The sequence below is a fragment of the Uranotaenia lowii genome, chromosome 3, assembly GCF_029784155.1.
Source record: "Uranotaenia lowii strain MFRU-FL chromosome 3, ASM2978415v1, whole genome shotgun sequence".
Classification (NCBI taxonomy): domain Eukaryota; kingdom Metazoa; phylum Arthropoda; class Insecta; order Diptera; family Culicidae; genus Uranotaenia; species Uranotaenia lowii.
In genome coordinates, this window is record NC_073693.1 from 366,234,655 (window position 1) to 366,261,566 (window position 26,912).

The window sequence follows — 26,912 nt, forward strand, 5'->3', positions numbered from 1 at the left end:
GCCCTTAAGAGAAAATACTCGGCTGACAAAAATCGATATAAGAAGTGTGTTAGTGTTAGCTACTGTTTAAAAATGCGATGTTAAACAGTCGTTTTCTGACTATATCTTGCCTAGTTCTGACTATATCTAGATTCTGGACCCCTTACGAAGGATTTGATTTGTAGATGACTAAAATCGATGCGAGAAGTTTGATAGTTTAAGCTTCTAGTTTCAAAATGAGTAATGCGCACTATACACCGTCAGGTACATCAAGTGGAACATTATCGTTAAAATTTAAGTTATCACAAGTGGGACCAAAGATTTTTGGTTTCCTCGAAAATTGCGTCAACCTCCTTATCGTAAGCATCAATTAGCACATTAGCATATAGGACAGATTGCTACACATACATGCAAGAGGTCTGTTGGATGTGTGTCCAGATTTTTGTTCACAATTTCGCTGAAATTGAACTGAAACATTGATTTTTTCTAAAATTTATGCCATTTTTTGTGTCTAAGAAAAAGTCACATTTGATAGATTTTTAGTTACGCGGGAGTTGGATGATATTGAGCAATCCTTGTACACGAACATAGGCTGTCGGATTTGGTAGGCTGTGGCCGAGTGAAGAGGACGTGTTTTTGCTGTAACTTTATGTAACGTTTCTTATATTTTCAATTCGTTTTAATTATATCATGGCTGTGTGAACAGGGAAGTTTAAAAATTTGAGCACAAATCTCCGTTCCAAAGAAGTACTTTTCAGTTCAAATTTTAGTTTTCAAAATAACAATTTTAAAGTAATTTCTTCATAAGGAATATGAGATGGAACACCATGTAAAGAAAAAATAAGTAATTTCTTCATATCTCTAGATAAGACAGTTTTTTTTCTACTTTTTTATCCCTGAATATTTTCAAATCTTTCCTTGAATACATTTCGCTTTTTCAAGGGACAGTTTGTTTCATTTGAGATCGAATAAAACATAACTTTTGAAACTCACATCATCATTTGAACAAGACTGAAAACTTAAATTTGAAATAAAAACAGAACATTACTTGTATTTTTTAACTGTCCTTGAAATACATTAAATTTTCCTTAACTCGCTTCAATATTGCTTTGAGTTGCAACAGGGCCTTTCCTAATTGCACAATTTACTGCTAGGTTTCAGAAGGTTTTACAAATGCTGATGAATATCCAGTTATCCAATTCAGAATATTCAAAAAACGGTTGTTCGGATTAGGTTTTAACTTACGGTAAAGTACTTTCTTCGTTTGATTACGCCTTTTCAGTTTTGTGAGCCTAATGAATATAAAAGAGCCTTTTTTAATTGTTCGACAAGATTAAATGACTGTTACTGAGCCTTTTGCTAACATAATATGAACTTGATGAAGCACAGTAGAATAAGAACAGGATTTATAATAAGCATTAAAAAAAACTTGTCAAAAGCGTCCCCTGCCTTATTCTTTATACCACTCTCTCAACCCGGATTATTTGCTAGATTGCGAAGGTAGACTCGGTCCCAAACGACAAATTCATTTCATTTATCCCTTTCCTTGTTTACTACCTACATATCTATTGACTACTAGGACGTGGCCGGCGCCGTTATTGATGTTCAAAGAGAGAGCATCAGTTTTGTACTCTGGGAATATGCTGCTTATTCCAATCGCCTTTCTTTTGACTTCTGTGCAAAATTGATGGCCTTGATTCAACGATTCGAGGTGAATGTGAGTAGCCAAATGAGCTAAGCTAAGCTTGTACACAAACATAGATTCTGAAAACCCTAAGATATTCCGTAGGCAACAATTAACGAATACCTCCAATTTTCAAGTTGTCAACGCGTCAAATTTTGCACGGTTTTGACGTTTGAATTAGCGATGAGAACTTTCTATCGTAAACAAATCTGATGTAACTGCCAGATGTTTCGGAGACCAGGAAATACAAATCGGACGTTTTTGGTACAGCTTTGAAGTCCTTTCTGGTATCACATTCAGACGTCATCATCAGTGAAATTGAAAGTATTTTCTGTGGTGGCTTCGGAGCTTTCTTGAAGTCGTCTTTCAGGGAGCACTAAAATATGCATCATCAGCCAGATCAGGAACATTTATCTGCCCGATTTTCGAAGAAATTTGAAAATAATTTAAATATGCTTTTCCGGACGCCTAAAGCGATCTACCTCGAAAAATTCAAGTGCAGCTAAAATCGGTGTTAAGAAATTTCTTTTCATTTGAAGGAAATGCTTGAGCCAATAAAACGTTTCGATACCAAGCATATGTACATGATTAACTGACTAACCGTAAACAGTATTCAAATAATTGACCTTCGGCCGAACCCCCAATCCCAATACTTCGAAAATATTTGCACATGCCTCAGGAAAAAACACGCGCTGCCTCCCAAAATTCAAGGTTCGGTTATCAGAAAGTCTAGCCGTTCAGATAATGAACATTGGTTGCTGTTGGATGGGGAGAAAAAACCAGTTAAAACGACTTCTACCGTTAATCATACCCGCAAAATCAACGAACGTCTCAAATCAAATCTGCCTGTGCGATAACCGGGTGGTCAACCAAACTACTCCCACCTTTTCTCAAATGGTAGCTCTGTTATAAGTCGACGTGTAAATTGATTCCTCACTTTTTAACACCTCGATCAGAGATTGATAAGGCTAACCTGAGGCAGCTGAGGGAGTGTTTGGAGCTGGATTTTATTTAGCTTCTTACCCTAAGTTGATAAGTAACTGATCGCTCAACGACTGTTTTTGGTGTGTTAGTTTTCTCCGCTGTTGGGTTTGTGTGTAGGTTTATTTTGATTTATGACGACGAAGAAGAAATCACTGAACTTCGCTTCGCGCTCAGTGTTGTTTTGAAAGTCGTCCGGTGTGCGTGTTCTTTGCTTTTGAGTATAAGCAACATCCTGTTGATTCTTCATTCGAGATTGACATATTTGGATTTGAAACTTTTCGATCGGTCGTCGAATTCGCGCGTGTTTTGATTGGGATCATCTAAAAACATCTGAATTACTGCTCAACTGAAGTCGTCATGACCTTGGCACAGAAATTAGAGGTGTGATTAATCTTCCTGCTCGTCATTTACCTACTAAGCCTAGTATAGACCTCCCAAGAGACTTGAATGGCGCCATCATCGCTGATTTGAGTGGTGCAAACTGGATTCCTAACTGGGAATCACATTTGTATAACTGGTTTGGACCGCCTCTTTACCTTACCGGCTTCTCAAAAAGATAATTATGTGAAGAGCCAGTAGTTTAAGCGTGTATCGGTAACATAGAGACTGACTGTATCATCGATGTGCTATCTTTGTAAGCCAGCTTGTATTGCTAGTAGTATCAAGAAGAAAACACGAGTAAACTGGTAGTCATCATCATGAATGAGTTGAGGTTCACACCAAAATGTACGCTCTTCCAAAGGGTGGGAACATCCAATCATTACAAAGTGATAATTAAGCTTGTTCGAACAACGCCTGCAATCAAAATCTAATGTATAGCACTTTAGATAACAGTTTTGAGATGTCAACTGTAATTTTCCAGTAATAATATTCCATTTTTTATGGATTTGTTTAGAATATCAATTATTTTATTATAAGGCTGAAACTTCAGAACTGCCAATAAATATTTACAATCAGTGTCACTCATCTTTAAATCTGATAACCATCCTTCGACCAGCAGAAGTGGCATTTGTCAATATTTTTCTTCTCACTAAAAATCACAACCACTACTGAGGAGGAGACGGGTCTACTAGTCTGGTATTGGGCGTGCAACCTCGTGCTCTTTGATAAAGCTGATAATTGCCGCTAATTGGCGAATGAGTTTTTTTTTGCTGTCAGCGGCACATGTTGTTCGAAACGTCCCAGTCGGGGAGCAGCGACCCAAGCGGGTACCAACCGGAACTTATAAACAACATCACGATTTTCCCGTGCTCTAATGTTTACCCACAGCAGACAGAGACAGTGGGCAAGTGGGATACCGCGTGGTGTCTTCTGGAATACAATGCCGGGCGATTGTCTTGTTTTCTGCCGAGAAGTACCAATATTTGCAAATCAACTTTCGCAACTGTTCATTCAATGTTTACTGGAGCGTTTTACGAGTTTCAAAGCATTTTTTCCGTAATGCAAAACTGTTTTTGATTTTCACTATCTTCTCGATAAGGTTGGGTCAGCATTTGAGGAACGGCTACGGTTTCGTCGGAGGAACTACGCAAGAAACTTTTGAAAATATATGCCGAACCTTTTTTGTTTTAATAACAGCCTTAAGAACCTGCATTATCGATCTCTCAGTTCCATTTCCATCTGTACCGTTGAGCCGTCAACACGTACGCCGGAGCATCGTATCATTGCTGTGTACCTTAAGGAACATTTACATTATTTATTTTATGTTCTTACTTGTTTTTCAATCACGACTTTCTAGTGCTAAAATTATTTTCATTTTCTTTTATTCATATTTTTCTCTGTTCTTTCACAACAATGGGAAGTTCTCGGCCGGCGCAAAAGCCGGAAGAAAAAAAATTGCCGAACCTAATTCTGGTCCATCGACCAAAAAAGTTGAAATTTCCAATTTATTCGATGTTCTTCATAACAACGATGATAAGGAAATATTCATATTTAATTCTGATGAGAGTAATAAGAATCCTTCTTCTTCTTATACTCTTGAAAATTAAATGGTTCCACCAACTACGGTCACGATTCCTGACTTCAATGCCTTTAGGAAAGAAATCGTCACTTCCGTCAAGGATGTGAAGATTTCTTTTCAGATCGGTCGAAGTGGAACTGTCTGTATATTGGTGGAATCTTTTGATGATTTTCAATTTTTTTTCAAATTATTTAAATATGAAAAATTACCTATTTTTTACCTACGACACTAAAAGCGATAGTCCTTTCAAAGTTGTACTTCGTGGTATCACCGGATGAAATCACAACCGAATTAAATTCTTTGTTAAGTTTTTTGCAATTCAAGTAATTCAAATAAGGAAAATGACTAACACGAATAATACACACCAGTAGTGTTGGTTTGGCTCCTGAGCTTTATTTGATCCATTTAAAAAAGAATCAGGACTTGCAAATTCTTGAAAAGGCTCGCCTCTTGTTTCATTGTCAAGTCAAATTTGAATCGTTTAGAAAATCTTTCTTCCAAAATATTACACAATGTGAACGTAGTCAAGCTTTTGATCACAGCACTAAAAACTGTAGAATGATTGCCAAATGGATGCTTTGCGATCACGAAAAATCGAAATGCCTTTTTGAGGGTCATAAACCAAAATCTAAATTTTTCAGGTGTGTGAATTTCGCAGGTAATCATTCCTTTAATTCCATCAACTGTCCCGTTAGAGCTAAAGTTATGGCTTCTAGGGAAAATTCTGAAGTTGCCAGAAAAGTTTCTTCTCCTCCTTACTCTTTCTCGTCTTCACACGTCAAGCCGACCAACAATCTGCCTGTTCGCGGTCAGCCTCGGTCTACCTTGGAATCACGTCTTGGTAATGCTCAAAGTGATTTCAATGTTACCTTGGCTGATTCATCGCCACAGGCTCGTTGTTTGATGTTCTCAGAGGTTGTTGAAAATGGATTGTCTGCTTTGGGTATAGTTAATCGAGAAAAAAACAAGTCTTAACGCAAATGCGAATGCTTGGGAAAGTCCCAGGAACCTTCTCTTCTTTTTTAATTTTTGATCATTCTGTTGATTTGGGTGAAATTTCCGAGGAAAATTAAAATTTCTGCATCAAACTTCAACGGAAATGATGCAACTTAGGTTGAATGCTAATTCTATGTTTGAAGCTTTCCAAACTTTTTTTCAGTTTGCTAACAAAATTATTACAGCTTTGCAATTCCCTTATGGATCCAAATAGATTTTTAAATATCACGAATTTCATCGCTAGATCATTGCTGGCTAACCAAGATGATTTGTTTTTGGATTTTTTGAAAACTCAAAACATACATATTGCTGCCATCACTGAAAATTTTTGAAAGCCAGACAATAACTTGAAAAGCAATGCTTTCTTTAAAATTTTTCGAAATGGCTGACTTGATTGACAAGGTGGGGGTGTAGCTATTGTCATCAATTAATAGTCGTCTCAAATTAAGACTGTTTCCTTTTTTTCAACACAAGAAGCTTAGAAACAAGAATTGAATAAGAAACTTCTATAGGGAAAATTATGATTGTTGCCGCATATTTGCCTATCCAATGTAGCGGTGAACAGAAAAATTTAGTGAAGGGAGATTTACAAAAAAATCACCAGAAATAAATCTATTTTTTTCATTATTGGTTACTTTAATGCAAAACACCTTACTTACTTACTTAATGATCCCGCGCCGATCCTCCGGTGCATAGGGCCGTGGTAAAAGACCTCCACTGTTGACGATCCGGAGCCAGCGTCTTCACCTGGTCCCAGTCAAGATTCTCGTCGACAGTTCGGATTTCAGCGGCTAGGCTCCGCCGCCACGAGTTTCTGGGTCTGCCTCTTCTTCGATGACCTTCTGGATTCCAATCTAGCGCCTCTCTGCAAATCTCGTTTTCATCTCTTCGCAGCGTGTGCCCAATCCATCTCCACTTACGTTCCCGAATCTCGATTTCTAGCGCCTTTTGATGACACCGGCGATGTAGTTCCTCATTCGAGATCCAGTTGCCAGGCCACCAAGCGCGGATGATATTCCGCAGGCAGCGATTTACAAATACTTGCAGTTTTCGCGTCGTTACCGCATATGTGCACCAAGTTTCGCACCCGTACAGCAATACGGATTTGACGTTTGAGTTGAAGATTCGGATTTTTGTTCGTAGAGAGATCTGGCGTGACCGCCAGATGTTTCGGAGACTCGCAAACGCAAATCGGGCCTTTCTGATCCGTGTTTCGATATCTTTTCTGGTACCACCATCAGGCGTAATCTGGCTACCAAGATACTGGAAGCACTCCACTTTCTCAACTTGTTGCCCAGCTACCATGAAACTGGAGGGATTTCCTGTGTTGATCTCCATCGACTTGGTCTTTCCGACATTGACTTTGAGACCTGCTGCCTTGGAACTTTCGGTGAGGTCGTCGAGTTTGCTCTGCATATCTGGTTGTGTTTGGGCGAGCAAAACAATATCGTCAGCCAGGTCAAGGTCGTTCAGTTGCTCCATTGTTGAAGGATTCCACGGCAATCCTCGGTTCGGTGCACAGTCAATCGATCCAATCAGAATCTCATCCATTACGATTAGAAAAAGTAGCGGTGATAGAATACATCCTTGTCTCACTCCAGCAGTTACCGGGATTGGTTCGGACAAGACACCGTCGTGCAAGGCCTTGCACGAAAATGCCTCATACTGTGCTTCGATGAGATGGACTAGTTTCTCTGGGACCCCTCGTCGCCTTAGAGCCGCCCAGATGTTTTCATGGTTAAGTCGGTCGAATGCTTTTTCGAAATCAACGAACACCAGCAGAAGAGAGTCCTGGAATTCGTTGATTTGTTCCAGTATGATTCGTAGCGTTGTGATGTGGTCCACACATGGTCGTCGAGATCGGAATCCAGCTTGTTGCCGTCGGAGTGTAGCGTCTATTTTCTCCTGGATCCTGTTCAGAATCACTTTGCAGAGTACTTTGAGGGTTGTACAGATCAACGTTATGCCTCGCCAGTTACCGCACTCTGTCAGGTCTCCTTTCTTCGGGACCTTTACGAGGATACCCTGCATCCAGTCGGCCGGGAATGTTGCAGTATCCCAGATGTCAGCGAAAAGACGGTGCAACATTTGTGCTGATAGGGCAGGGTCGGCTTTCAGCATTTCAGCAGGGATGCAATCGATCCCAGGTGCTTTGTTGGATTTCATGTTTTTGATTGCCGCTTCTATTTCAGCCAGCGAAGGCGCTTCCGAGTTGACGCCATTTATGCGACTTACTGTTGGCGCTTCGAGCTGCAGATTCTGTTGGCCATCGCTATTCGTGACTCGGAAGAGTTGTTCGAAGTGCTCAGTCCATCGTTTGAGCTGATCTGTTCGATCGGTCAGTAACTGACCTGCTCGGTCTTTTAGCGGCATTCTTGCATTAGTCCTAGCACCACTGAGGCGGCGAGAAATGTCATAAAGTAATCGGATATCTCCATTGGCGGCGGCTCTTTCTCCCTCTTCGGCTAGGGAGTTTGTCCAGGCTCTCTTGTCTCGTCTACAAGCTCGTTTAACTGCCTTTTCCAGCTCCGCATATCGTAAGCGGGCGGCTGCTTTGGCTGACCCGGTACATGCCTGCTCAATTCCGACTTTCGCCTTTCTCCGATCATCGACCATCCTCCAAGTTTCATCCGACATCCATTCACTCCTTCTTCCACAAACTTTACCGAGAGTACCATGGCTCGTCGTGATAAAGGCATTCTTGATTCCACACCACTGTTCTTCGACTGTTCCGTCTGTCGGCAGCTCCGAGGCCCGGGATTCTAGCTGTTCAACGTATGCGTTTTTCACCTCTGGATTCTCCAACCGGCGGACGTCGTATCGACACCCTACTTTCTCCTCGCGCCGTTGGACACGTGCAACTCTCAGTCGTATCTCGCCAAGGACGAGGTGATGGTCAGATGCAATGTCTGCGCTTCGCTTGTTGCGGACATCAAGAAGGCTCCTTCTCCATTTTCGGCTGATGCAGATGTGGTCAATTTGATTTTCTGTTCGGCCATCTCGGGATACCCAAGTGACCTTATGTGCTGGTCGATGGGGGAAGAGCGATCCACCGATCACCATGTTGTTGTTGCCACAAAATTCTACGAACAGCTCTCCGTTTTCGCTCATCTGTCCTAGGCCATGGCGCCCCATGATGCGCTCAAGGTCCTGATTGTCGGAGCCAATCTTTGCGTTGAAGTCGCCCAAATGGATTTGAATGTCACCCTTCGGAATTCTCTCTACCACGCTGTTCAGTTGACTGTAAAACTGCTCTTTCTCCTGCAAGTCGGCAACGTCAGTTGGCGCATAACACTGGACCATTGTAAGGTTTCTAACCCGTGTTCTAAATCTGGCTACGATTATTCTTTCGTTTATCGGTTCCCATCTAATGAGGGCCGCGTAGGCCTGCGGGCTTAACAGAAAACCAACTCCTCGTTCCCGAGTAGCATGTTCTCCTCGTATGCCAGAGTAAAGCAGGACTTGCCCGGATTGTGTCTTGTGTTCTCCAGTATTAGGCCAACGGACTTCGCTCAGTCCCAGAATTTCAAGCTTGAGGCGGCTAGCCTCTCTAGCAAGTTGTTCCAGTTTGCCTTGTTGGGCAAGGGTTAAAACATTCCAAGTTCCAATTCGTGTCCGTGTTTTCATGCTAAAAGTCGTCGCCAAAGTTCCAGGTCGGTCATTTCTTTCGGATTCCGTAACAATTTCAAATCAGGAGCAGTAGGTTGTTAGCCTAAAGTCCTAAATGCAAAACACCGATCTTGGAATAATATTTCATCAAATTCTAATGGGAATATTTTATTTAATGACTGCTCTGCAGGTTATTATACTGTTGAATATCAGTTCGTGTTTAGATCTCGTGCAAGTCAGACTTACAAATACTGGCTTGTTCGAGTTCCTATAGTTTTCGTTATCAGCTATTGTGCTGAGCGGTGTATTGCTGTTGGAGTTCTTTTTAGTGGACAAAAAGGAAAATGGCGGATATGGAATTAAAATCTAATTCATTACGCATCCGTTTTCCTCGGGGATCTAGAGAACCAAGTGACGTTCAGGTGTTTCAGTTTATGAAAGTTAAACTCAGTTTGAAACCTGAAAACTTGCTAGCTATGTATAAAGATAAATTGGAATGTTCGGTGATTATAAAATTCAAGTGTGAAAGTGATGCCAAGTAATCCAGGTTCAATAGATTTCGTTTTCAACGAACACCAGAGCTGCCCGGTGGAATTGTCGTTAGCTAACGCAGGTGTGCGATATGTAAGAATTTTCAATTTGCCTCCTGAAATTCAAGATCGTGAAATATGGACAGTTTTGGAACGATTTGGGAAGGTGCAAAGGACGGTACGAGAGAAATACGGGGCAGATACGGGATTCCCTATTTGGACTTCCGTAAGAGGTGTTTACATGGAGGTTGCTGACGGTGTGGAGATACCCGCTTCGATAAACATTCGGAACATTCGTGCTCGCATTTTTTATGAAGGTTTGATAAACAAATGCTTCCATTGTGGCAGCGTCGGACATTTGAAAGCGAATTGCCCAAACAAACGAACACCTAACGAAAGATTGCAGCCTGATGATGTAGAATCAGTTCACCACGTGGTCGACGATAATGCTACTCTAGCGCAGCCAACCTATAGTATTGTGGTTAGCACATGGACGAAAGGAAGATCCCATACTGCGTCTCCTCTAGTAACTACAGACAGTGTAGTCACTCAGAGTTCTACGACGAATCCAAATGAGCTACACCCGAAAATAAACCCCAAACGGAACTCACTCCCAGTCGCTTTGGAAAATAACAAGTCACTGGAAACGGCAGTGGACCATTCGACTATAAAGGAAACTTCGTTGGCGGAAAAAGTGGATACGATGACGGTTGATATGCAGATGGAGAGAAGCTTGAAACGTGACAGGAAAGGTGAGAAATGTGGAATGACAACTGAACAGGAACAAACTTCGTATGATGCATCGGATTCTGACAGTGGATCAGAAAGTCCAAAAACTATAAGCGAACAGCAGTCAACTCTTACTAGGAATCAGAAGAAGAAGGTACTGAAAATGCGCGTCAGCAATGGAAATGTGAACAACAATGCTTGTGCACCCAAGAACGATCGTGTACTTAGAACAAAGCCGAACAGTGTAGCAAATTCTCAATGAATAAAGTTTTAGCTAGATAAAATGTTTCAACATTATGAAATAACGAATTAATGATATTTAATTAGTCTTTATTGGTGTAAGATAGTGATATGAAATGTAATGGAATTAATTGTTAACCCGAACGTTAGTTTTAAATAAATTATTACTATTATTATAAAAAAAAAAATAAAAATAAAAAAAAATAAAAAAAAATGTAATTGATTTTTAACAATATTTAAAAAAAAAAATATCCTAATGGGCATACTTGTTTCTCTTCAATTAGAAATCTTTCCACAATTGAATTGGTTCTAACGTATTTAGGCGAGTATTGTAGTCAATTAGTTACTCATGCGGACCTCCATTCAGACCAGCCTTCCAGTAATTTTTCTATATCCTAAAGTCCCATTGAAAACTCTTTAAAATCAATAGCGATATAGGAATTTTATTGAACGTAATTTGGATGTGAACGTTCCACTGACATCTTAAAAAGTCAACGCTAAAGCCGCTTCTATACCCATAGTTAAATATAATTTAATCTACCTTTGATCGATTATGATCTTCAGTTTTTGATACGACTGAAAAACATTCGTCAACGCCAAAATCAACGAATTATATCCTTATTTGAAATTTATTTATTGCGATCTTCAAAAAGAGATTTAAATTCGTTTGAATTTTATTCGCAATGAAAATTTTGCAAAAACCCTACTCAAAACCATTTTGGAAATAACCTAATATTCTGAAAAAGCCCCAAAAGCCAATTCTTACTTTGAAGGATGGGATAAACTTCTTTTAACTAATCCCAGAAAAGCTAAAAAATTAGCCCAACAATTTGAGTCTGCTCATGATTTTAATTTAAACGTTGTAAGTTCAATTGAATCTCAAATTTCCCTTGCATTGATGATATGCTTTCTAAGCAAAATGTATTTGAATGCTCCTGCGTGACAAATATTAATAAACTTAAATTAATTTTCAAAAAAATTAAAAATATGAAAACTGCAGGGGAATAAGGTATTTTTTACATTCTTGGGACCGTTCAAATATTACGTAAAGAAATCTTCGATAATTGTCAACCCAGCGAACTTTTTTTATCCAATCTACAACGCGTCAGATTTAAAATCTGCTTTTTCAAGGTATAATTTTACTTTGATTGTACCCAAGTAACCAAAAGTCACATAGTTACTTAATCGTGTACAATAAAAGTTCACATTTGGCTGAGTAAAAAGTACTCGAGAGAAATGATAACCGATTCTCGTAAGTGCTCAATTTGTACTTCTGAACGAACATGAATAGTCCCTAGAAGTATCATAGTTCATGTTTGTGCGTTCTAAGTGACTTGTGTAGTTTGAATATCAATTTTAACCGTCGTACTTTCTAATGAACTCCTTACGAACTTTTTGGTTCCATTCTGGATTCCTAACGAACTTTTTGGTTCCATTCTGAACTCCCAACGAACTAATTGGTTCTATTCTGAACTTCTATGGAACTCCATGTGTATTGAATTTTGTCGATAACTTTTCGATGGTTTTTAACACTCTCCTGAAAACTTTTCGGAGTTGTTCTCAATTTTTAACAGCGAATGTTATATGGATTATTCGGAAAATAAAGAAGCCCGTAATTTGAACAAAATTTGGCTTAGGAAAACGCATCACGACGTTAAGGCTGATGTCATGCTGAAGCAACTAGCAACGCGACCTACAACGCAACGTTCACACGACTAACCAGCTCTCATTTGATCTCCATGGAAATCGCGCAGACCTGTCATACTGGTCGCTTTGAGTAGCGCGACCAATCTGATGCCAATGTGTTTAGTAGCGCGACTAGTAGGAAATCCAATAGGAACATTGTTTTTTCTCGATTTGAAGCAGTGATTCCGGGTTTTAAGCACAATATTACGAAGATCTGTCCGAACTTGTGATAATAAACTAAAAACTATCCTAATCGGCGAGAAAATTTTCATGAATTCTTAGTTCCGGCAAAAAAACAAGGAATTTTGTCGGTTCAAATTTCGGCATTCTTGCAATCCGGGTCGTGATTTGATGAGTTTTTGATGGCTCCGGAAAGAAAGGAGACGATTCAAAGCATTATCAGATGTAGAGAAGTGATGATTTGTAGGGAATTTCAAAGTGACAGGTCGCGCCAGCATGACATACCAATGCAATGCAACGCAATCTTATTGGAACGTTGCGTTGCGTTGCGTTGCTAGTTGTTTCAGCATGACATCAGCCTAACTCTAGCAACATCATTAATCTATCACAGGGTCATACATCATAATCATTGAAAGTATAGTTTTTTTTCACCAAACGAACATAATAGTTTGATATTTTATTTACATTTTGTTTTGAAAATTTTCTTTGTTTATATTCCACACACCGAGTCTCCTTGATTGTTTCTTTAGAAAAAAAAAATTGTCACGGTAGAAACAGAGCAACACCTCCGCACCTACAGCAAGGTCGTCACTGGCTGACACGGATGGTTTAATGCGACCGGAAGCACACATAATATTAATACCAACCGTTTACTTGGTTTGTTACTGCTGAGAATAATCAAATATATGCATCTTTTGTGTTTTTTTTTTTCAGATCTATTTTGAAAAACAGCGATTTTAGTCTCCAATCAAGAATCTAAAATTTGCAAAATAATCGTTAGTGGTACAAAAAAAAAAACAAAACAAAATACTCATTTGAAATACCGTACTTCTTCACGAGCTCCATTTGGCATTCCATTTATTTTTTTCGAAACTGATTCCGCAGCACCTTGCCGACCAACCGCAAGGACTATTCCTTCTTTCAAAGAAAAAGTAAGGCACACAAATCATTAAAAGAAAAATAAAACTTAAATAAACTTAGTTTGATTTCGAATCGTGCCGGTCTTGTTTGAAAATATGTTATGCATAATTTGATGAAAACAAATGTTTACATTTTTAAATTTAGCCTGCTTAGAAAAAGTGAAAACTATAAATTGATGTTTTTAAGAACATCAATTTAAGCATTGGCCATGGTACAGCGGTAGCGTGTTCAGTTCTCACTACGTAGGTCCAGGTTCAAATCTTCAAACATGCCAATAATTTTAAGTAAGTATGATATGAATTTAGAAAACAGTTAAAATTAGCCTACAACAGATTTGAAAGTTGATAGATTTCAAAGTACGTAAAAAGTGAACGCTATGTTTTTTTCTTCCTTTTTTCTCTTTATTGAAAGTTTCATGCAAAGGCTGAATAGCCTTCTACTCAGCTTCGATTATAGAAATTGAAAGTGTAGATAAGAACTTAAATTTTCAGCTGAATAGAATACTATACAGCCTTCGAGAAGGGCTGAGTAAGCTTTTAAGAGACTGTTTTATGGAACTTTTGGTTACTTGGGGTAGCTTCTGAGAGTGATGTAATGATGTAATAATGTTGCTGAAAACATCAACTGTCTACCTCTTCATCCCTGGGCGCTATTAATTTCGTACAGCTAGATTGATGCTCTGCACCACTGTGGATTGACTTAGGGTCGATTAGTACGGGCCCAAACAGGAGCTGCGCCTCAAGAAAGCTTCTGACGATCGAGCAATAAAGCGTTTTTTGGGTGTATACATCTTTGAAATGAACTGTGCTAGAGGTGACGTAATTGGCCGAGAAAGCTTCAGATCATCTGCTTAGAATAGCTTATGTGAGGTCATTTGGTCGCACAAATCGTTCACGAACAGACTGAATCGTAACGGTCCAAGATGACTACCTTGTGGTTCGCCGGACGGTATCACGAAATTCTAAGAGAAGTAGGAGTTTATTCTGACTCTGAGGTTGTGCGGGAATTCAAGTACGACGCAAACCAAGCCGTAATCCATTCAGGTAGTCCCAAGCGTCGGAGTTTCTCTATCAATAATCTGTGAGACACTCGATCAAAGCCTTAAGATAAATCAATGTAATTAACATCTACCTGCTTACATTTCTCGAGTTTTTGTATTAGAAAATTAGTGAATGTCATCTGGTTTGAGGTGATTAAACCGTTCTGGACGCCATTTATTAATAGCGGACGGGTAAACAGCATCATACACTGAGGTCTCGAATACTTTCGCTAAACAGTTAAGAATAGAAATAGGACGATAATTTTCGTTCTTATGGTCAGGTGTGATCTTGAAAAACTCACTGTTTTACATTTCTCAACATTCACCAGCATACCATTTGTCATGCACCATCTCGTAACAGCATTAAGGTCATTCTATAGTAAAAGACAGTCTACTGTTAGTGACGTAATTGGCCGAGAAAGCTTATGTGAGGTCATTTGGTCGCACAAATCGTTCACAAACAGAATGAATCGTAACGGTCCAAGATGATTACCTTGTGGTACGTCAGACGATATCACAAAATTCTGAGAGAAGTAGGAACAGGGAAATGTGGGAAAAAGTCAGGATTTAAAATCCTATCTAAATTTGTGAAACTAACACCCTAACTATGTTCTGGATTATTAAACTTTGATTATTGAAACTCTCAATGAAAACCTAGCATATTTTCGAGCTCAGGGGCTTTTTTCTAATTTATGCTAGAATTTAACATTTTGAACCTTTAGTGAACTTTCGAACTGAGCACCATCGCCTCTAAAAAAATAGAAACAACAGAATTTGAATATCATTTACAAAACCTAAAAAGCGAAAATGATTGTTAATAGTTAAGTGGATTAAAAACTACTAATTCTGGTCCATATCTCAAAAAATGCCGATGAGGTCTGGTTGAATTCCGACAACTTGTCCTCAGCAATTTGTAACTCATCAAATATGTACAGTTGCGTTCAAAAAAGAATGAAATCGCTTGAAGCTACGCACCCACTTCCAACTTTGACAAGCTGCCATTTCTCTCTCAGTTAATATTTTTTCATGAAAATTTCACGCAATTTAGTTCAACTATCCAACTAACACTTTACAAAACTTTAAGTCTTTACAACGCCGGGAAACAAAGATACAGCTATTCCCGTAAAAAAGGGAAATTTGGTATTGCTTCACTAAATTTGATGTATCTTTGACAATTTTCATTGAAAAATCTTGAAATTTGGTCCAAAGATGTAAAAATGTTTGATCTAATATCAGGCCAAGTTTCGTGTAATCGATGAACGTGATCAAAAATGGTGCCGGGTAGAAAAATGGGTTCATTATCGCCCAGCAGACGATTTCATTCTTTTTTGGACGGATGTTTGTATGAAAAATATCGTAATCCATGTATTCTTGGTTTTTCTTTCGCAAAATCAAAATTTATTGTAGAATGTTGTAAATTGTTAAAAACTTAATTCGTGCTTTGTTTCTGAAGAGAAAATGTTCCAACTAAGAAGAACAGAGTTTCAAAAAAGACCTGCTAATTATACCAATAAACAAATTTGATACACAATTACAGCGAGTGTTCTATTCGTTCTTGTGTTTCAATACCAGCTCTGTTGGAACAATTTCTATTTCTAAACAAAGCACGAACGAAGTTCCTATCAATTTACAACAGTCTTTGTGATAAATTTTGATTTGGTGAAAGAAAAAGCAAGAATACATGGATTACGATGTTTTCCATACAAACATCCGTCCAAAAAAGAATGAAATCGTCTGCTGGGCGATAATGAACCCATTTTTCTACCCGGCACCATTTTTGATCACGTTCATCGATTTCGACGAAACTTGGCCTGATATTAGATCAAACATTTTTACATCTTTGGACCAAATTTCAAGATTTTTCAATGAAAATTGTCGAAAATACAGCAAATTTAGTGAAGCAATTCCAAATTTCCCTTTTTTACGGGAATAGCTGTATCTTTGTTTCCCGGCATTGTAAGGACTTCAAACTTTGTAGAGTGTTAGTTGGATAGTTGAACAAAATTGTGTGAAATTTTCATGAAAAAATATTAACTGAGAGAGAAATGGCAGCTTGTCAAAGTTGGAAGTGGGTGCGCAACTTCACGCGATTTCATTCTTTTTTGAACGCAACTGTATATTCAGAAAAATTAAGGGTTAAGAATTGTAAACTTTGTTATCATTGCAGTTGTATGGATAAAATCAACGAAGACACATCAATAACTTTCTAACCTATATTCACAAGGTGAAATCAAACCAATTTTTAAAATGAATTTACGTTTAGAAAATCAATCTAATTTCTTCAAAAGCATAGTTGTACAAAATTCATGAAATACAATCAGATAAGATTTAAAAATATTTTTTTTATTTATGCCTCCAAAACGAAATGTTTTCAAGCAAGTTTCATAAGAATAATCATGGTAGGTTGTTTGGAAGCCTAAAAAGCGATTTAAAATCTGTCGATGAGTTTTGATGGTTTTTTTTTTTGTTAATTTTTGTTGAGTAATTTCTGGGTTTTGACAAAATTTGCCCGGATATTGCCGGATTTTCGGTCGTCGATTTTTGAATCAAATGTCCAGGTTTTTGAACAAAATGTCCCGGATTTGTCCAGCCCGGATACGTGCTAAGAAAAACTCTGGCAACTTTAGTCTAGAAGGATAAGTAGATTTGTTCAGTTTAACCATAGTCAAATTTACGGATAGTAGAAAATAGAAATCATGAAAAATAAACGATAAGACTTTTCCTATGATGGCGATCCTAAAGTGTTGGAAGTATTCCTTCTCGATTAATCTTGTTATCTCGCGTTTGTGTTGTTACTGACCTAGCCATCCAATCACCGTGCCATTCCGATTGTCAAACATCTGACCCGCTAAAAGGAAAGTAAACAATGGTCTAACTATTTCTGTGTTGACAAACGAACGACTATCAAGAGGTGATGTTTTATTCATATAAAGTTAACAATCCAGTGCGAATTCCCATCAAGATGAGTAAAATTTCAATGCCTGCGTTCGATCACTTTGCTGTTTAAACCCATACTCCTGTCGAGTGATGGCCACCGATTGATAACCTCGGAAACTCCCCTGGGGTTAGGCGGGTCATCATCGTTTATACTTTTCAAATGAATTTCAGTGGCTACACGTTATCAATAATACGATGACGTGTTATTATTATGCGCGGTGCACTATTTTCATCCCACTCTGGGCAATAAAAGGATGTCTTGCGATTGACGTATTATTCATATATTTTTGTTTTTTTTTTGTTTTTGTTCGTTCAGGCTTAAATTCACATAAAATAAATGACCACATTTTTTTGCTCAATTGCGACCTACAATGTATGGAAAAGGATGCAAAAAAAAACTTGTGCCGAATTCCAATCAAATTGATTCGACCTAACTTCGTGAGTTGTTTATTTTTAGAAACCATGAAAATATCATCATTCAACAACAATAACTTCGCATCCGTTGAGCGCTAATTGCCATGAATCGTACAAAAAAAATGCCGAAACAGCGAGACAGACAGCTATCCCCCCACGAATGAACAATCAAACCGGCCAAATAAACCAATCAATGTCACGGGGAAACCAGTTTAAACCACTTCGAGAGTATCGAAAATATTTCGGATAACAAAAACAATCTTTTTTACTTCTTCTATTGAAGAGTGGTATGTGTGGAAGATTTTAAATATACCAACATTTCATGTATAATGAAAGGCACTCTCCTGCGGAACAATCTTTCCATTGTAATACCTCAAGTCCAATTGAATAGAAAAGTTTTCAAGAAATCTTAAATTTATGATTGCCTCTTACAATTGGGGGTTTTTTTATGTTGAAATAATCTTATCTTTTGAATCAATGGGTAATCTATCCCAACTATTTTAAAATAAAAAGCTTTTTTTAAATTTCGTGTGATAATCGAGCCACTTCATCATCCCACCCACTCAAATCAAAAACCATTCCGTAAAGGATGCTCTAAAAATAGCAGCTCTGTGATAAACAAAAAAAAAACAGCAGCAAAAAGACAACCAACACGACCAATTTGTGACTGTCATCGTCGTCACCAATTGAAGTCTGGAACTTACCGGCTGTGCCGGTCAAATTGATACCAGTTTCAGGCGGATTTGGTTGGACGGGAATTCACACTTGTAGTAACTGGTCTGTGATATCCGCCCCGCTCCTGCCTGTCATAATTAAAACAAACTTTTCCAACAATATAAGCGCTGTCCATTTAGAGTCATCTTTAATGGGGAATCTCTCAGTTTGGTGTAACGTTTAACGTTCGAATATCAAATGTTTTGTGATGAGTATTCTCGGAATAATTTGAATACGATTAATGAATGTGTTATTTCCGTTTGAATGTATAATTGCCTTTTTGCCGTTTTGCTTTTATATGCTTAACATGCATTACGTGATAATAATCTGTAGATTTTTGAAGATATTGATCAGCTGCTTTTTACGCGGATAACTTAGTTGATCAAATTTCAAATTCAAACATCACGAGGGAGGATTACAGAGAAAATAGAAAAAAATAAAATAAAAAGTGGAATGAATTTTACAAAAGATTGCATGCAACAAAATTCCATATGTACAATCGAAAAATCGAGGTATTTTATATATAAATTAAAAACAAAATCTTTTATTGTTTCTCATATTCCACAAATGTGAAAAAATGACGAAAATGATAAAAATGACAAAAATGACAAAAACGACAAAAATGACAAAAACGTCAAAAATAAAATAGCCAGAAATGACAAATATGAAAAAACCAACAAAAATGACAAATATGACAATAATTACAAATATGACACAAATGACAAAATTGACAAGAATGACTAGAAGGACAAAAATGACAAAAACTACAAAAATGAAACATATGACAAAAATGATAAAAATGACAGAAATTACAAAAATGACACTAAAATGACACATATGTCAAGAATGATTAAAATGATAAAAATTGCAAAAATGTTCAAACAAGAATGACAAAAATTACAAAAATGACAAAAAGCCAAAAATGAGCAAAAAGGACAAAAATGACAAATAATATAATAATGACAAAATTTACAAAAATTACGGAAATGACAAATATAACAAAAATAGACGAAAATAACAAAAATTACAAAATTGACGAAAATGTCAGAAATGGCCAAAATGACAAAAATGACAAAACTGAAAAATGACAAAAATAATTGAAATGACAAAAACGAGAAAAATGACAAAAATGACAAATACAACACAAATGACAAATATGACAAGAATGACAAAATGTCTAAAATGACAAAAAAATACAAAAATGAAAAAAAGGAAAAAAATGATAAAAATAACAAAAATGACAAAAAAGACAAATGACAAAAATCATAAATGACTTAAATGATTTTTGTCATGACCAAAATGACAAAAATGGCAAGAATGATTAAAAGGACCAAAATGACGAAAATGACAAAAAATACAAAAATGACAAAAAAAAAGAATGATAAAAATGACAACAATGTCTAAAATGAAAGATGACTAAAATAACAAATGACTAATATCATAAATGACTAAAATGATTTTTGTCATGACCAAAATGATCAAAGTGATAAAAATGAGAAAAATGGCAAGAATGATTAATAGGACAAAAATGAGAAAAATGGCCAAAATGACCAAAATGACAAAAAGGACGAAAATGACAAAAATGACAAAAATGATAAAAATGGCAGAAATGACCAAAACGACAAGAATGATGAAAATGACAAAAATAACAAAAATGTCAAAAATTATAAAAATGACCAAAATGACTAAAATGACAAAAATGACAAAATTAACCAAAATGACCAAAATGACAATAATTACAAAAAATAACAATATTGCCATAAATGACAAAAAATACAAAATGAACAAAATTGACAAAAATGACCAAAATGATAAAAAGGACAAAAATTTTAAAAATATCAAAAATGACAAAAGTGACAAAAATGACAAAAATGACTAAAATGACAAAAATGACAAAAAGGACACATATGACCAAAATGACCAAAATGACAAAAATGACAAAAATGACAAAAATGACAAAAAATGACAAAAATGACAAAATTGACAAAAATGACCAAAATGACAAAAATGACAAAAATGACAAAAATGACAAAAATGACATAAATGACAAAAATGACAAAAATGACAAAAAATGACAAAAATGATCAAAATTACCAAAATTACCAAAATGACCAAAATGACAAAAATGACAAAAATGACAAAAATGACAAAAATGACAAAAATTACAAAAATGACAAAAATGACAAAAATGACAAAAATGACAAAAATGACAAAAAATACAAAAATGACAAAAGTGAAAAAAAATACAAAAATGAAAAAAAAAGACAAAAATGACAAAAATGACAAAAATGACAAAAATGACAAAAATGACAAAAATGACAAAAATGACAAAAATGACAAAAATGACAAAAATGACAAAAATGACAAAAATGACAAAAATGACAAAAATGACAAAAATGACAAAAATGACAAAAATGACAAAAATGACAAAAATGACAAAAATGACAAAAATGACAAAAATGACAAAAATGACAAAAATGACAAAAATGACAAAAATGACAAAAATGACAAAAATGACAAAAATGACAAAAATGACAAAAATGACAAAAATGACAAAAAATGACAAAAATGACAAAAATGACAAAAATGACAAAAATGACAAAAATGACAAAAATGACAAAAATGACAAAAATGACAAAAATGACAAAAATGACAAAAATGACAAAAATGACAAAAATGACAAAAATGACAAAAATGACAAAAATGACAAAAATGACAAAAATGACAAAAATGACAAAAATGACAAAAATGATAAAAATGACAAAAAGACAAAAATGACAAAAATTACAAAAATGACAAAAATGTCAAAAATGACCAAAATGACAAAAATGAGAAAAATGACCAAAATGACAAAAATGACAAAAATGACCAATATGACCAAAATGACCAAAATGACCAAAATGACAAAAATGACAAAAATGACAAAAATGACAAAAATGACATAAATGACAAAAATGACAAAAAATGACAAAAAATGACAAAAATGACAAAAATGACAAAAATGACAAAAATGACAAAAATGACAAAAATGATCAAAATGACCATAATGACCAAAATATCCAAAATGACCAAAATGACAAAAATGACAAAAATGACAAAAATGACAAAAATGACAAAAATGACAAAAATGACAAAAATGACCAAAATAACAAAAATGATGAAAATGGCAAAAATGACCAAAATGACAAAAATGACCAAAATGACCAAAATGACAAAAATGACAAAAATGACAAAAATGACAAAAAATGACAAAAAATGACAAAAAATGACAAAAATGACAAAAATGACAGAAATGACAAAAATGACCAAAATAACAAAAATGATGAAAATGGCAAAAATGACCAAAATGACAAAAATGACCAAAATGACCAAAATGACCAAAATGACCATAATGACAAAAATGACAGAAATGACGAAAATGACGAAAATGACAAAAGTAACAAAAATGACAAAATTTCATAAATGACAAAAATCACAAAAACGACAATAGTGATAAAGCTTACAAAAATGCCAAAAATGAAAAAAATTACAAAACTGACAAAAATGATAAATATGACAAAAATGACAAAAGCGACAAAGATGGTTAAAATGACAACAGTTATAAAAATAACTATTGTGCCAAAATTATATAAAAGAAAAAAAATGACAAAAATGAATTAAATTACAAGAAACAAGAAATGACAAAAATGGTAAAAATGACAAAAATGATAAAAGTGACAAAAATGAATAAAAATGACCAAAATGGCATAAATGACTAAAATTACAAAAAGGGATAAAATGACAAACATGACTTAATGGCATAAATGACAAAATGACAGAAATGACAAAAATGGCAGAAATGACAAAAATAACAAAAATGACAAAAATAACAAAAATGACAAAAATGACAAAGATGACAAAATTGACAAAAATGACAAAAATGACAAAAATGACAAAAATGACAAAAATGACAAAAATGACAAAAATGACAAAAATGACAAAAATGACAAAAATGACAAAAATGACAAAAATGACAAAAATGACAAAAATGACAAAAATGACAAAAATGACAAAAATGACAAAAATGACAAAAATGACAAAAATGACAAAAATGACAAAAATGACAAAAATGACAAAAATGACAAAAATGACAAAAATGACAAAAATGACAAAAATGACAAAAATGACAAAAATGACAAAAATGACAAAAATGACAAAAATGACAAAAATGACAATAATGACAAAAATGACAAAAATGACAAAAATGACAAAAATGACAAAAATGACAAAAATGACAAAAATGACAAAAATGACAAAAATGACAAAAATTACAAAAATTACAAAAATTACAAAAATTACAAAAATTACAAAAAATTACAAAAATGACAAAAATGACAAAATTGGCAAAAATGACAAAAATGACCAAAATGACAAAAATGACCAAAATGACCAAAATGACCAAAATGACCAAAATGACCAAAATGACCAAAATGACCAAAATGACCAAAATGACAAAAATGACAAAAATGACAAAAATGACAAAAATGACAAAAATGACAAAAATGACAAAAATGACAAAAATGACAAAAATGACAAAAATGACAAAAATGACAAAAATGACAAAAATGACAAAAATGACAAAAATGACAAAAATGACAAAAATGACAAAAAAGACAAAAATTACAAAAATTACAAAAATGACAAAAATTACAAAAATGACAAAAATGACAAAAATGACAAAAATGACAAAAATGACAAAAATGACAAAAATGACAAAAATGACAAAAATGACAAAAATGACAAAAATGACAAAAATGACAAAAATGACAAAAATGACAAAAATGACAAAAATGACAAAAACGACAAAAATGACAAAAATGACAAAAATGACAAAAATGACAAAAATGACAAAAATGACCAAATCGACCAAAATGACTAAAATGACCAAAATGACCAAAATAATCAAAATGACCAAAATAACAAAAATGATGAAAATGGCAAAAATGACAAACATGACAAAAATGACAAAATGACAAAAATGACAAAAATGACAAAAATGACAAAAATGACCAAAATGACCAAAATGACCAAAATGACCAAAATGACAAAAATGACAGAAATGACGAAAATGACGAAAATGACGAAAGTAACAAAAATGACAAAATTTCATAAATGACAAAAATCACAAAAACGACAATAGTGATAAAGCTTACAAAAATGACAAATATTACAAAAATGCCAAAAATGAAAAAAATTACAAAACTGACAGAAATGACAGAAATGATAAATATGACGAAAATAACAAAAGCGACAAAGATGGTTAAAATGACAACAATTATAAAAATAACTATTGTGCCAAAATTACATAAAAGAGAAAAAGGACAAATATGAATTAAATTACAAGAAACAAGAAATGACAAAAATGGTAAAAATGACAAAAATGATAAAAGTGACAAAAATGAATAAAAAAGACCAAAATGGCATAAATGACTAAAATTACAAAAAGGGATAAAATGACAAACATGAAATAATGGCATAAATGACTTATATGACAAAAGTGACAAAAATGACAAAAATGACAAAAATGACAAAAATGAATTAAATTGTCAAAAATGACTAAAACGACTTAAATGACAAAAATGACTTATTGACAAAAATCACAAAAATGACAAAAACGACAAAAATGACGAAAATGATGAAAACGACAATAATGGCAAAAATGACAACATAAATGACAAAATTGATAAAAAAAAAAGATAAAAGTCTCAAAAATGACAAAAAATACAATTATGACAAAAATGAATAAAATTATCTAATCGTCAAAACTTACAAAAAATACAAAAATGACAAAATTAGAAATTTGTTAAAAATTACAAAAATTACAAAAAGAGACATAAATGCTATAAAAAGCATGAATGACATCGATGACAGAAACGACGCAATTAATGAAAACGACGAAAATGACATAGTTTGCATAAAAAATACCATCAATGACATTTACAGCAAATGCATACATTTACATGTTGTAATTAACTTAAATAGCAAAAAATGACGCAAATGATGATCACGACGAGAATGACAAAAATGGCGAAAATGATAAAAATTAAAATTTTATCGTTTTTGACTTGAAACAGTTTTTGATCCTTTTGAAAATAACAGAAATGATAGAATTTACAAAAATGGCACAGTGCAGCAATCATAAAAATGACCGAATGGACAGAAAGGACAAAAACGAAAAATGACAAAAATCACGATCCGTTTTAGAAATTCGCTAATAAATTTTTACCTATACATCCATTGTTACCCTAATTTACATCCTAGCCTAAGAACCAGCAAAAAAGTGTCTTTAATTTGAAATTTGAAAGTCTCGTTTACCAGGAACAAACAACAAACTGATTCAGCCGATCCTATTCAATAAAATATTTATTTTCTTGTTGTTTTTCTGCGCTTTTCTTCAATGTTTGATAGCCCATACTTTGAAAGTTTTTTTTAATCGTTGTTTGAGCATGGAACATCAAAAGTCAACAACAGGTGGTGGTGGGTGTTATTTTTAGCCTTTGCAAGTTAAAAATATCCCATATTCTTCGTGTTTAGGATTATTGGAATGGGTATTCCCCAACTTAAGTTTTTGCAAACTTGTTTTCAACAGAATTAATCGTCGAGGCTGAATTGCTTTTTTAACAAGTCATAATTGAGTAGTTATCTGCATTCCGATGACTTATCAACTCTAGATTAAATTCAATCCGACAAGCCTAATCAACTGAATAAGTCTGGTTTTCCCAAAATTGTTAAATTTTATTTATAGCAAATCGATATTCTATCTAAGATTATACGCATTTCAACTTATCGCCTACCATGGACTCTGAACATATGTCAGCAACTTTTTAACTTACCAATAAACATCGCCTCGTTCTGCAATATCCGGTTCGGACCTGTTTATCAGCCAGAAACAAATTTATTACCATGTGTGTGACCGGTGTAGATTAGGAACACTTTTTTCTTTTCCTTTCAACGAATTGCGTCTGATAACAACCAAATACAGATGGTTTCAATTCATGGAACAAAGTGCTCATTGTGTATTCTTGTTTCCCCTCTCATTTCTTCCACCAGGCCCGCTGCATGCCGGAGAACCAACGGAAGTATCAGATCAGGAAGCGCCAGACGACCCAGGAGCGGGCTGCCACCTTCGTCTGCTACACGTGCGGCTTCGATACGCCGTCCTCGCAGCTGCGGCTCGTCTACTGCTGCCCGAATGCCGAACGCGAGCCGTACTATCCCTTTATCAAAGCAATGAAAGCGCCGGCCAATGCTAGTCCAATCAGTCCCCAAGGTAGGATTTTTTCTTGTTTCTTAAATGAAAAATCGGTACAACAAATATAATATGCTTACTTTCTTTTTAGGTATGGTGCAAATATGTTTAACGTGCAATGAAAAGAACCGCCCGAAAGCTGAAGGTGGAACCGTCAGCAGTGGCAGCAACAATAGCCACATCAACGTGAACAACAACAACAATAATAGTAGTAGCAACAACAACAGTAACAACAGCAACAACAATAATAATAATAACAACAGTAACAGTAACATCAACAATAGTAGCAGCAGTAGTGCTAACAACAATAGCAACAACAATGTTGATGATAGGTATCCGTCTCCTACGAAAATGACGTCTACTAGTGTGATAAACGAGGTTGTTCGATATAAGGTGAGTTTTTGTAACTTTTTTCGGAAGTTATTATTGTAGTTCGACTAAAATTTAAGAAGGTTCTGTCTGCAGCATTCTGCATTCAACAACGCATCATTTCGGTGCAGGCAACAGGGATTGAAGCCCTACAAAACGAGCGGAAAACTGATATACAATGGATTGTGGGTTCAAGCCAGCCGGAGTATCTCGGCAAATTTGGAATCTGGAATAGGTTTCTTAGGGACCTTTCTAGGTATCTTTATTTGTTTCGAACAGTTTGAAGTGAGTAAGATGAGTCAAACCTGCCCCAAGCCAGTGGTAACGGACCCCTTGGTTGTGCTGCAATTATTGTTTGTGAGTTAAGCATGAACAATATTTGAATGTGTGATCGAGACTTCCCGTACCGCCTCGGGTCGAAAGACCTATCAGCCACTGGTGGGTTCCACTACATACATACATACATACTTCCTAGGCAGGTACGAGTAAGCAGACCTGCAGGTTGTGGTAATTAAAATGCAGTATCAGACCTTGACCTCACCTTGGGTGCTGAACCAGGCACGAGGCGTTGTCGGTGGAAGTTGTATGTAGGCCGGTAGTTAAAATTCACTTATCGCTCTCAGAACCACGAATTCTGGATCCTGGAAGTTCAA

At 35.4% G+C, this 26,912-nt stretch overlaps 1 protein-coding gene across 1 annotated transcript in view; it reads left to right on the top strand.

Moving 5' to 3' along the window:
* LOC129750911 (basic-leucine zipper transcription factor A) overlaps window positions 1–26,912 on the top strand; it is a 100,450-nt gene that overhangs the window by 66,739 nt on the left and 6,799 nt on the right. The window contains 2 exon segments of the mRNA XM_055746107.1: window positions 25,692–25,911; window positions 25,982–26,283. Coding sequence (XP_055602082.1) covers window positions 25,692–25,911; window positions 25,982–26,283 — 522 coding nt within the window.